This window comes from Colius striatus, chromosome 1 (genome assembly GCF_028858725.1).
Source record: "Colius striatus isolate bColStr4 chromosome 1, bColStr4.1.hap1, whole genome shotgun sequence".
In the NCBI taxonomy this organism is placed as follows: domain Eukaryota; kingdom Metazoa; phylum Chordata; class Aves; order Coliiformes; family Coliidae; genus Colius; species Colius striatus.
In genome coordinates this window covers 183,588,093-183,601,870 of record NC_084759.1, presented here as the reverse complement: position 1 = coordinate 183,601,870, position 13,778 = coordinate 183,588,093, and the positions used below count along the sequence as shown (strand labels likewise).

General features: G+C 36.1%; 1 protein-coding gene across 2 annotated transcripts in view; it reads left to right on the top strand.

Moving 5' to 3' along the window:
* The window catches only part of CADPS2 (calcium dependent secretion activator 2), a 303,420-nt gene that overhangs the window by 209,417 nt on the left and 80,225 nt on the right, over positions 1–13,778 (top strand). For both annotated transcript variants that reach the window (XM_062017907.1, XM_062017917.1), the window contains exons 14-15: positions 7,631–7,732; positions 12,546–12,609. In XM_062017907.1, coding sequence (XP_061873891.1) covers positions 7,631–7,732; positions 12,546–12,609 — 166 coding nt within the window. The remainder of the gene's footprint in view (positions 1–7,630; positions 7,733–12,545; positions 12,610–13,778) is intronic.

The following is a 13,778-nucleotide window of genomic DNA, read 5'->3' as shown; positions in this document are numbered from 1 at the left end:
GCCTTCATTTCGACACGTGTGTTTGCACAGAACATTCATATTGAGTTAAGGTTTTCTAGGACGGTCATCTGTCTCCAGCATTGACTTACTTGGAGTAAGAGAAGAGCAAGGATATGCAATGTTTCTTCTTAGTGCTCTTTCAGTCTCCCACTCTTTGCAGCTGACAATATGCCTGTTTGGTAACCTGGAGTGAGTCTTTGTTTCAGCTACTTGTCCATTGCACCCTCAACACCTTTACAGCAAGTCCCACAATCCTCCTCACCCCTCTTGCCTGAAGAACTCTTACTGTAAGCTTGACACATCTCATTTCATTCTGTGTTGCTACTGGAAGAGAGAGGAGAGATAAGGGAGAAAAAAATCCTTCTCTGTTGTCTCTTTGCTATATAAGATTCAAAAAGTATGAGTGAACCATGCATTGATTACACTGGATGGATATTTTCTGTTAATTTCTTACCATTTTCTGATAATTTCCAATATTGATTTGCTTCTTTGGGTACTACTGAACAGGGATAATTTTAAGAAATTATACGTCATAACTCCATTACACATCATAACTGGTCCAGAGTAGCAACTGATTTTTCCTTACATTTATCTACCCTGATTATTGCTTGCGGTTTTGTTGCTATTTGATTTCATAGGATCCTTCTGGAATTCCACACTATGTGACATACCTATCATTACAATTACATTTAATATCACATCAGTTCTTAGCTGTTTCCCAGGTTATTTATGATTACTGAAAAATAAGTCAGGTCTCAGCACAGATCCCTGCAGAACTCTACTGATAACTTACTTTAACTGCAGGTACTCACCATTTATTCTTGCTCTCTTTTTTCACTGTAAATTTAAGGACTTTTAACTTTTATTCAGCATCTGCTTAATTACTTTAAAAGCTTTTGGTTAGGGACACTGACAAAAGATTTTTGGAAGTTCAGGTACATTGTGTGAGTCTGATCACATTCATCCGCCTGCTGTGATCCTTTTAGAGAGCTTGAAGGAGATCAAAAGGTAAGATTTCTCTGCCCTATGGCTCCAAAGCCATACAGACTTCTTCGCAATAGATAGTTTTGACCTTATTTTTCTTTAATTTTATCCTTAAATATCCTTACATTATTATTTCTTCAGTTTTCTGTGATGTATGTAAAGCTCACTGGCCTGTAGTTCCTCCTACCTTCCCTGGAGGCTTCTGAATTTTAAATTGTTCTAACATTCTTCACATCCCATTCCTCAGGAGAAACGCAGCTCTTGGTGAGAACTTTCACAGAACCACAGGTAATTCAGTCTGGCCCAAGCAACACACTGCTCTACATTTTACTAATTTGTTGCATAAGCTTTCTCTTAATTGCTTTAGTTTGGTAGATTTTGTGCTGAAAATAAGGACTGGTTTTGCTGTGAACAAAGGGTTCTTCTTAATTTCCTTCATAATAAACACCAGTGCAAGGAATTCATTTAGTTTGGCTCTAATAGCCTTGCCCTCTCTGAGAGCTCCTTTTAGATCCTTGCCATTATTTGACACTGTAGACTCTCGTAGGCTTCTTGCTCCCATTGTGCTTGAAGCAAATAGCTTAAAGTGGAATAAATGAACACATAAGGTAAATGAAACTATGGAAACTTCAGAGGGTGCTGTGCATTCATATATTTATTTTAATTTTCCAATGTTTTGTGATAACTGTTTATTGCAATTTTATACTTTGTGTCAAGTGATAAAAGAATATTCAGAGAAATCACCCCTGTCAAATCTGGGACAAGGAGCTTTGTAATAATAAAGAAAATAGTATCATTACATTTCTCTCTTTCTCCTCTAATAATTTTTTGTTGATCTTCTGAATAACTGCTTCCTTCTCTTATGACTAAATTAACTGAGGTAAGGTTGTCCGGTATTGCTGATTTCTCCTTAATTCTATATCTTCATAAACCTATCTTCCATAAATCTCTAATGAGATTTAATCTAGAATTCCAGAAACTTGAGTCAGTAGTTTCAGCATTTATCTGCACATGGTCACCATCTGTCATAAAAGGTTATGTCCAGTTGATCTCTTCCCCAAAGTGTTATGGCTTTGTATGTATAATTTTATATATAAAAATGTTTAATAGCATGTAGGCTTCTTAGATGGTTTTCCTAATATATCGTTGCTAACAGGATTTATGTAACCTTTCATTTTTAGTCATTCGAAAATGCTTCCTCATCTTGATGTGCTTCTTTTCCATTTTTAACCCCTTCGTGTTCTATCTGTGATGTAATGATAGCAGGTGCAAGGTTTACTTTCACTGGTTTTTATTGACAATTGAATCTTCTGCTGTAATCTTAGATGTGTTCCAAGGCTGTCCAGCAATTGGAGGAAAGAGCCTGAGATCCCTTACAGTGTGGATCTTTAGGGAAGTGTGTTGTGTTAGAAGTTATATTCTATTATTCAGCCAGCATCTTACCTAAATTCTCTCTCATTTGATACAGCATTTAGATACTTAACAAGACTCTTTTGATTTTGTATTTTGTGTCATTTTTCTGTCACTCCTCTGTAATGGAAATTATGAGAGTGGATTTCTCATACTCAAAAAGTGTGTTTTTATATAGAAATCATTTGTTATCAGTCACCATTTCCCCAGAGTAATGGAACGAGAAAATAGACCTTTTATGATTTTTATGTGCTGTGTGAGTTTGTGCTTCTAGATGAGAAGCAGTGCTCTCTCAAACCTGGAAAAACTAGTTGATCTTTGGACATTTAATCCCTTTTCTTCAAGTGAATGGAACATTAGTTCCACTTTTCTGGGGCTCATTGGACAATACTGAGAATGGAACTTTTTCACTAGGTCTTTCAGTTTGATGTACTTCCCTGTGCCAAGCATCTTGCATCATCAATTTATCCTTCACTTTTGAAAGCCGATCATTTTGAAGGTACATGGAGCACAAAAGAATTTAATCTGTAGTCTCCTTATAAGTGGTTCACTTTTGAGCATCATACCCCCAAACCTCTGAAATTAGGCCTTTCTGAATAGCTATGTTTGGTGTTTTTTTAATTAGGGACCTTTAATTATTACTGTTGTAAATAACAACAAGAAAGTTATCAGCAGAGTTCTCTTGAGATTTAAACTAGAAGCAAAGTTCTTCAACCTGTTGCAGGTACTAGGTGAAGCCATTCTGACCTCACCTTTGGATTAAGGAAGGATACACTCCTTTGTTGGAAAGTGCTAATAACTATAATACTGTTATAATAAAATGTGACCTTACTATAGTATTAACAGAAGCACATTTTTCAACATATCAAAACAGATCTGCAGTGAAGAAGTAGTAAATGCTGTAACATACTCTCAACTTCCCTAAACATTATACATGTTTTTGTGGTTAATTTCAACTGGTTAACACCTATACATACACCTATTTTGGGTAAAGTGATATTATATTAGTACATGCTTAGCTTTTCAGTAGAAGGGCATTAATGAATCCCACCTAAAATATAACTGCATAAAAGATCATTAAAATTAACCTGATTTATCATCTTAATTTGGTTTAGTGGCCTTAAGAATTGATCTTTTTCATCCACTTGTGAAAAAGAGGGTATGACCTGTAAGCAGATGTAGGATCAGTCTCAGAAATGCGTCCAGCAGAAGGCTCTATTGTGCAGTTTTTTTCCCCCAAAATGTTTGAAGAATAGTTAATACAAACAACAAAATGCTTAGTCTTCAAGTGCCTGCTGGTTAAAGCTAGGTTTAAATGCCATGTGGTAATTTGCTCTCAGTTAATAAAAAGACTTGTGCTCTATCTACTTCTAAGCTGATAATGTAAACCAATATTTTTCTTCAATTTGTCTCATATAAAGCATGGACTCTGTAAAAGCCTTAAATAATACAATTGTGTTTTAAAAGGAAAATCTGGTATTAAAATTCTTGGACATTAGAGTCCTATAAATTGATAAAATAAATAAATAAACCTGTACATCAAAATTCTAAACCATTTAATCTTCAGTTTACTACAATACAAGAAGTCAAACTTATATCTTGCTAATTTGAGAATTGTTACTGTTCTTTCTTTTTGTTGTGCATCCCGCTGAATTTGAAAAACAAGTGCTCTTAGAAAGCACTGGTCTTCTAAAACAATTTGTTTCTAAGAGCCAAGATGATGTTTAAGTTTTACTTTTGTTTTTCCTACACCCTTGAAATGTAGTTTACTATATAAATGTCTTGAAGTAAGACCTTAGCTGAAGTAGTTTTCTTGTACTTTGTTTTTTCATCATAGTTTCTCATTTTTCTCTGGCACATTCTTTTGGGTAGCCTTACTGCTCTCATCTATGTGTGTCTATGTGTGTACATGTTAGGTTATCACTCTGCATTCCTCTCCTCATACTCTTTTTTTTGTCATGAAAGACCAAAGTGATGGTCTACATTTTTAATGAGCAAAGCTTTAAGCATTTTAAAAATATGCCAAAAGCACCAGGATCGACGTGTTCCAGAGGAAAAAAAGAAAAATGCTCAGTAGTATTTTACAAGGCTATCTCAACAAAGCTGTCTTACTTAAGGTAACAGTTCACTTTCTGAGAGACCTCTAGGAGAAGCTGTTTCCAAAGTTGAGTTCTGGAAACAATGTACAGTCAACCCAGTGTCCATCGTATTTAATTCCCATTTGAACTAGAATACTATTTTTATCTTATGTGCCATAACTATTCACAAGAATCTTAATCCTACAATGCATCAAGTGACCTCTGCAAATTATTACAGGTTTTAAGACCTCTAGACACCAAAATATTTCTAGACGGTACTCCAAGTTTAAAGGATTATGTCAAGTAAGGAAAACTAATCCCTTCCCAGAGGAAAGCCTAAATCCACTACCTAATCAATCAGCTTCCCTAGAGTAACTGCAAGATTGTCACAGTAAAAGTTTCTTTAAAATTCTGGTCAACCTCTGTTTCTGGTGTCATCATTTAAGTGTCCTACAGTTGAACAGCTACTTCCCACTTGACTTTATTATCACTAGTTCATGAGGTATTTATTTAAAATCTCTTTTGATATTTAAGTCTGCGTGAATTAAACAATTTGAGATGTCACCAGAAGCAACATTGCATTTGTGCCAATCAGACTGGGATCTAAGCAGACAAGACAGGCCAATCCAAATCCAATTGACAGAGTTCTCAAACAAATGGGAAACTACTAGGAGAGAGAGAAGGCCACTTAGGGTTTGAGTGTACACTGTTTCACCTGGCTCTCTATTCCCAAAAGCAGTTGCAAGCAAAAGAATGTGGAGGAAAGGAAAATTCCCTCTCCTTTTACTTTCTTGAGAAGGTTGTGTTAAAATATAAACTCTTCATAAGACAGGCCATCACTTTTCTGTGCTGAGTTCTTGAAAGAGAGTTCCAGGCTGCAATAAGAAAGCTAAATACTCATTTCAAATTGAGAAAATCAAATTGAAACCATTATCCATTTTCAGCAGTACAAAAGGTGCATTTGTTGTTGGTTTTGGTTGCAAAATAGTTCTTGAATAGCTTATAGATGATCTAAACCTTTGAAAAACAAATGACCACTTGAGTCTGACATTCTGGGCAGGCACAGTAATTTATAAATAAAAAGAACCAGCTCAAAACAGTGCTGTTTTGTTTTATTCTGTCTTTAAAGCAGTTAAATGAAAAGATCTTTAAGACAAAAAGAGTGAGAATTTTAAAACAATTCATTTTTTCTGTCTCATCTCAGAGTTAGATTCTTTTTTTTCTGTGTATTTTTTCTCAGTAGCTGATAGATATTCCAAGAGTATTAAAAAAGTTATCACCAGCACAATATGTGTCTCAGAACTGTGTTGCAGAAATGCATTTTTGTGTTCTGCACGTGGCAACAATGCTTAACAGGAAGAAAGAAAATAATGATTTATAGGTATTGCTGTTTTCTAAAAGCATATTTTCAAGAGATGAGCTTTTCAGTGCTGTAAATGGTACCTTTTTGTAACACCTTTTTATGTACTCTTTCTTCTGCGACATTTGCTTCTATGCATCATCCACTGAAAATATATATAACAATTCTGAAAATTTTAGGTGTTGTCAGCGAGGTTTTTTATGACAACAAACTCAGTGAAGTGACAGGTCTCCAGTACGTAGTGATCCCAGCCTTAGTGCAGGTTGACAGATATGACATCCTACTGGCTCACCTTTTTCACTTACTGTTATCTAGACCCCTAGGTCTTTCCTGTCATATATATGACATGCCTCAGTGAGGTGTAATATGACAGAACTATTTGCTTTATCACTCCAGAGCACGATTTCTCCTGACAATGAAATCAGACAGTGCAATTTACTTAAATTTGAGCCCGTTCCATCTGTCAGAAGGCTGAGGTAAAGTATCCTGGCATCCATCAAAAGAGAGAAGATAAGTTATTTGTTCTTTCACATCAAATTTATACAATAGTATATTGATGTGCCTGGTTACTCATATCTCCAACATATCTGATTTTTATTGTTGTCTTCACAATAATTTAAGGAGTTCAGGCATTCTTCCTACCTTGACTTGACATATCACAAATATAAGTGATTTCAAGGGTGAGAGAATTGTTTGTGTCATGACCAGGTATTATTCCTCCTAAATTTAAGTATTGCGCAAAAGGTTGAAGTAATAGTTTAGCAAAAAGATGTTCAGAGTGTTATCTTTCTCGTGTCATTTTACTACAATTTTCCCAGTTCCAGAACCATTGAGATACAGTTTTGAAGGCTCTAGAGGAGGTACAGGGAAGCCCTGCACTTAGTGTCAGGGCTGTAAACTCAGATGAAGAGCAGTAACTGTTTTGTTATCCTGGAGCTGTAAGTTAACAGGGTAACAGGAAATTTTCAGATACTTCTTTTTGAGTATGCTGTATATGGGGAAATTGTGACTGCATGACAAAAGTACCATTTGGGAAATATATATTTAAATTTCTTTATTTTTGTCATTATTTTAGTATAAATACATTAGTAACATCTTTAGGCTAAAAGTTTAGACTATATGTGTGTTTAATGTATTTCATACAAGGCCTATTTATTAATTATTGGGACTCAAAATTGATGTTTAAAAACAATGCCAGTGCTTCTGGTTTTTAAGAGTATTCTTTGTTGCATCCATTATCCTATATTTATATAGAAGCCTTGTTAACATGCTTCTGTTTGTCAATATGAGATGAGGGATCTAAAATCTAACCAGGGGGATTCCTAGGTATTGTCTGCTCTGGCTTTGCTCACTGTAGTTTGCTTCCCACCTTTAGTTTAAAATCACTTTCATCCGTATTGTGCCTCTGGGGGAAGACTCAAGGAGTTGAAATTCAACAAGATCCAAGTAGGCTTCTCTGTTGTGCCAGTAGTACTAATTTTTCTTGAAAAAGGGTATTTTATATATATATATATATTTGGTAACAATTTGGGAGAAATATATGCTACCTTGTGTTCATTAGGATCAAGTAGAAACTTAGGACTTGGATTTAAAAGTTCAGCTCAAATGTTATATTATTTGTCTAGTTTCAATCTGTTCTTTACCTATATTCACAAGTTACTGTTTGTCCTTCAAAGCAAAGGGAAAGAGGAGAGTTAGCATATGCATGTTAACTGAAAGCTTTAAAAATAAAAGTCACTATTCAAAAAGGAATCAGCATGAAGAGATACCAAGAATTTTTAAATATTTATCATTACAGGCCAGATGGAATTGGAACAGTATCTGTGGAAGAGAAAGAACGGTTTGAGGAAATTAAGGACAGACTTTCCTCCCTTTTGGAAAACCAAATAAGCCATTTCAGGTGAGTGCATAAGTTATTCAATGAATACTAAGCTTTTTCTTCAGGAGTTTTCTCATGATGTTCAGTTTTGATCTTGAGCAAGTGGAGTGAAAATAAGATACTCTACCTGTAAAGAAATTTTTAATATATTAAATATGAAATCATTTGTTTACATGAGTGATGATGCTTAAGATTTATTTGTATGTCATGTGAGTTGTATTTTTCTATGGTAGAAGAGGTTGTGCAAGAATATAGGCCCGGCTTTTGTTGATACTTTTAAACTTTAAGCTTTCTATGGCTCTAAGAAAATTCTGAATGCAAATGACTGAGCCATAGCAATTTCTGGATTGGTACTGATCATAAAAGTCATATGAGCAAAGAATGTTTTTCATATAGATGGCAGCTAAAACTTTTCTAGATGTCTAATGTCATTTTATTGGTTTTATGATATACTTGTACTTCCTAATTAGCTAAGGCCCACCATCCTCAATAAACAAGTTGTCATATGTAAGGACTGTCGATACCACTAGCTGATGTTTATGAAAGGAGTACAAGAAGTGGAGCAAACTTTAATTTCTAGAAGTGAAACATTTATGAAGCTTAGCATAAAAATTCTATGAAATTCCCTAACTCTGTTACTTTATCACACTAGGCCAATCTATCTGCCATTACCCTGTCAATCTAATCCTTTTTTAGAATGTATTTATAGAAATCATTTGTATCTGTACATGGAGGAGAGCATTGAGAAAGAACATCATCTGCAGGGGGAAGGAAAACTTGTTTCTGTGAAAATCTTCTCTTGCTTGCTACAAAAATAAACCCCAAAACCTGAAGGATTATTGGAGGTCAAAGATTTCTGACCTGTGATTGATATACTTAGGACCATATTCATCCAAGTTTACAGTAGAAACAGAATCACTGTGTTTTCCATTTAGTGTAAATACTTTTATTCATACACAGTGGTGAGGTCAGTGACAGTAGCTGTAACCCAAAAAGTATTGCAGCAACAGAAGCCTTCTGAGTATGTGCGGAGAGATGAGGGAACAAGAAGAGAGGCTGGGCACCTTCAGAACACTTCTGTTCACCTTCAGGCCTTCACGTGCATGAGAATAATTACAAAATCTGTAATAATGTATAAATAATTACCTGAGTTAAAACAGATAAAGATAAATCCCATCATGTCTGCTTACCTACACACTAGAGTATGTTGAGCTTGGGCTATACCACTGACCATAGGATCTTTCTGCCTCAGCCTCGTTGAGTTTTGAGGGAGTTCAAGCAATGTTACAAACTCCTTCTTGGAAGCACTTAAATGTGTCACTCAAAGATTAATGCCTCCATTGTTCATAGAACACTTAAGGCTTGCCTTAAAATCCAGTTTAATCAAGATAGACGGAGCTCTGCCAGGTGAGGAGCAATTATTATATCTTTGTCTGAACAAATGTTAGACATAAAATTAAAAAAAAAAAAGGTGGAATGTCTGAATTTAAATGAGGAGGATACTGGCATAATAGGGGTAGAAGGAAGACCCAATAGTGCCTTGGAATTTGAATTTATGAAGCATACAGAGTCACAATATAGCACATACTGACAAAGATTTGGCATTAGACTTTTTAAAAAAAACCTTGACTCAAGAAATGTAAAAAAAAAAATCGCCTGAAACATTAATTAACAAAGAATAACCTTGGCTGTGAGATTGCTTTCTTGAGAAAACATGGTCTTAAAAACACTCCATATTTCGATCCATTGTTGTGATAACTGTGAAATGCTGAATATTTTGAAAAATACATCCAGCAGTAAAGATTGCTGCAAAGCATGCACTGAGTTTCTCTGCTTTGGCCTTACTGTCCCTGAATGCCCTGTGTTCCTCATCATCGGGCAGTCCCAGCCTCTCCTAGGCTGGCTTGCGGCTTCCACTGTTCTTCCTACAGTCAGTTTGGGCATCCATGCTGCTTACAATTGCCCTAGAATATTTTAAAGACTTTAATGTCCTCCTTGTTCAAATAGGTTTTATGGGTTTTAAATGCCAGTTTCTCTACAATAACATATGACTCATGGTGTCACAGAAAGGGGATTTTGTTTGGTGTTTTGACCACTTTTTTTAAAATTCTGTCATGCATTTGACTTAGGGTCCTACTTCTTGAATTGCTCCTCAGGCTGCTTGTAGGTTTCTTGCTTTTTGCGTACCCCTTTAAGGTTTTGGCTTCTGTTTTCCTAGGTCTTAGTTTTGTCATAGTTCTTATTCTTGAAATTGAGTATACGTGCTCTGAATGTACATGTTCTGAAATTTTTTGGCATGTTCTCTTTTGCTACATTGTTAAATTTTATTGGTTTATGATCACTGCTGCAGAGCGTCTTTCCTGCACTGCACCTGTCAGACTATGTCTTGCTCACATTCGAGACCAAATCTGGAATGGGGTCTTTTCCTGTGGTTCCTAAATTAGCTATCCAATTCAAAACTGCCTCCCAAAATATTGTAGTTATATACATCCTAATGAGACAGTGATGAAGTGTACATGTGTTTAGCTGAAAACTATTAATATTTGTCATCAATTTGCATCTCCTCTAATCTCACTTAACATTTCCTAATCACTCTCATCATCCTAGTTGGAGGTTGGTGGTTTAGACCTGCAAGGATTACTAGCACTGTTTTTTTCTATAGTGTGTTGGAACTTCTCTAAGCTTTGCCCTCGCTCCATTGCTTAGTATTGCATGTAGCCTAAAAGTTGTCATTATGGACAGTTTAACTGAAAAGTGTATTTCTCGTCCTGCCTTTTCAGAGGTGCACAGAACAATTACCTCCTCAGGCACCAGGTCACACCTATCTGAAAAAGATGCTCTCCCATGCCTGACAGCTAACCTATAGTTTCCAGTTTTAATACCCTCTATGGCCTTTTGTGGTGATTTAACCTCACCTGGGTGCCAGGTGCCCACCAAAGCCACTCTGTCATTCCCCCTTCTCCACTGTACAGGGAAGAGAAAATATAGCAAGAGGCTCACAAATTGAGATAAGGAGAGGGAGATCACTCAGCAGTTACCATCACAGGTAATACAGACTCAGGGTGACTGAGCACTGGAACAGGCTGCCCAGATGGATTGTGGAGTCTCCTTCTCTGGAGACATTCAAAACCCACCTGGACAAGTTCCTGTGTGACCTACTCTGGGTGGTCGTGCTCTGGCAGGGCGGATGGACTAGATGATCATTCAAGGTACCTTCCAGCCCGTAAGATTCAGTGATTCTGTGATTCTGTAAGTTGGATAAATTAATTTAATTAGTTAAGTTTATTAACACTCAGAACAGAGTAGGCTAATAAGTAAACCTCCGTAAATCTTAAAACACATTCCATCCACCCCTCCCTTCTTCCTAAGTCTCTACACAGCAGCACAAGGATCTCCACATGGAGAAGCAGGGTTACAGTTCATCACAGATGGTCTCTGCTCCTGCTTCCTCTCTGGGGAAGGACTCCTCACACTCCCCCTGCTCCAGCATGGGGTCCCTCCCATGGGAGACAGTCCTCCATAAGCTTCTCCAGCAGAGTTCCTTCCTGTGGGCTGCTGTTCTTCACGAGCTGCTCTAATGTGGGTCTCATCTATCTGCATCATGAACTTAAAACTGGTTGGGATTTCAAAGCTTGTTCTGTTTTTTACATTGTAGAACATAACTGGAAGGAAGTCTTTGTTTTGAAAAATATGATGAAATGAATGACATTTATTAAAAACTACTGTTAGAGGATCATAGGAATAAACAGTGGGAAAGACAGGTCAAGGCCTGTACTGCAAAGGGAGGAGGAGACAAAACACTTAGGAGATGTGTTCAGTTTTATGACTTAACACCTAAAGGTCATTAAATCTGCTTTGCTAATTTGTTAACTTGTCTTCAAAAATTTTTGGTACTACAATAAGAAGAAACAAATACTGGAATTCTTGCTAAGAGATATCTTTTTTTTACCTCATTTACAGGGCATTATTTTGGCTGGCTAAATTGTGTCTCTAGAATTCACCAATCTGAATCCTTTTACCGTTAGAAAAGATTTTACTTTTGGAATTAGAGTATGAGTCTACCATTCTCAGTGAGTAATAAGAAGAACAAAATAATCTCAGCAAAGTAAAAAATCCTTTTTCCAATTGGGGATATCCCAGTAAGGTCTTATGGATAGGATTAAGAGGGGTTACAGTTGCCTGAGCATTGTCGTCTCACTGAGCTCATATTTTGAATCATTCAGTAGACAAAAATGAAAAACAAAGCTATGAATGAGATTACTTTTTATGATATGTAAGTTTAGAAGTATTGAGATAGAAATGAGTATGATTTCAGTTGTAGCTGATAAGATATAAGACAACATAAAGTGCTTTTACAAGCAGTTTATAATTTAATGGGAAAAAGTATGGAATATCTATAGTCATTTTTATTCCCACATATCTCTAGAAACTTAAATATCTGACATTTTGTCCTTATCTTAATCCAATATTAAAACAAGATATAATATACAGGGTTCTGCTTCACAGCTGTTATGGCTACATGAGAAATAGTACCTATTTCCAAGAAGATGACAATTAAGATCGTGAGAGACCCTTAAATACCCTTCATAGCTGTGAAAGTGGAAGTGATGTTTTGGCCTTTTGTATTTCTTCTGTATTTAAGCCTGGGCTGATGCTGCTGTACGACCTTTATGCTCTATGAAGAGGCCTTCTGCTTTCATTAGTACTTCATGTATGGTATCTTCTGCTAACATAGTTTAATGCAAGTTGTGTACAGTTACATCTCAAAATAAAAATCTTAACTTAGGTGTTATAATTCTGATCATTTCCCTCTTTTTTTCTTTTACTTTTTAAGATACTGTTTCCCTTTTGGTCGTCCTGAAGGAGCTTTAAAAGCCACGCTTTCATTACTTGAAAGGGTAAGTTTGAGAACATATTTTAAATTCTGCTTGAGTACTAAGAGTGCATTTTTCTTTTGCCTTCAGACTGCTGAAAGCAGACTTGTGTGTTCTCAGGTATTTTACTGCTGGTTTTAATTGTTTAATGGGAGGTTTTTTCCTCATTGTCTTCTACAGAGGCAAACAGGTTTTTTCTGTGGGACTTATAGGACTTTCACTTCAAGCCACTGTACTGACTCTTGTGTTTTGTAATTTAGCAATTACTCAGCATTACTTCTAAAGTAGTACAATTCTATTCTACAGCCCGTTTCCTGTGTTCCGTGGTTTCTGTGCTGCTGCTTTTGTCTATACTGATAAGAAACATTAAATAAACTTCTATATAATCCAAATAATCTTCCATAAATCATAATCTGAGTCAATTTAAGTAGAAAAAGCTATATGCAGCAAAACTGACATGGGCAGCTATAAGTGTAAACTCCTGCCCAGCAAATCTTGTATTGACTGGAAGAGAAAAAGCCTCACAATGGTAAAATTATCTCAGTTATCTCTGAGGAAAGAGGACTTTAAATTCCAGCAGAGGTCCCAGAGAAAGTGTATCAGCAGGAGTCTGATGAAAGTACAATTTTTTTTTTTTTTTTTTTAAAAAGAAAAAGCTTTAGTCCCAGTCTGTGTGGCTTTGCCAAAATCTGAGAGGTTTGGTCCTGAGAAATGTCACTTGTTCTGTACTGCATTTTGAAAACACATAGAGAATCTGGATACACGTGTTTTCTTTCACTTACTTCAGTGAAATCTCAGTAGTTATAGTGCTGTGTAGCGTCCTTTATGGTATATCCAACAACCATTTCCTCTCACTGTTCCTGCTTTTACAAATGGCAGTGGAACTCGAATATCTAGTGCTCAAGCAATACTGTTGGCAGACTTGACTGGGAGTAAATGTGCATTCCTATACTTGTGGATGCAGAATGGGTTAGAAACATTTTATTTTACTTGTCTTGAACTTTTTAAAGGAAATCAGATCCAGAGTAAAAGGTTTTGAATACTATACTTTCACTTGTTGATAACACAGAGTTTATTTGTTAAAAAGAAGAAAGTTAACAAAGGTAAGATACGACATATGTGAGTGAGAGTAACGGAAGAAGTCTGCTTGGCAGCAATCTCTTCTCTGTTGCTGAACCTGTTTCTTTTCTGCC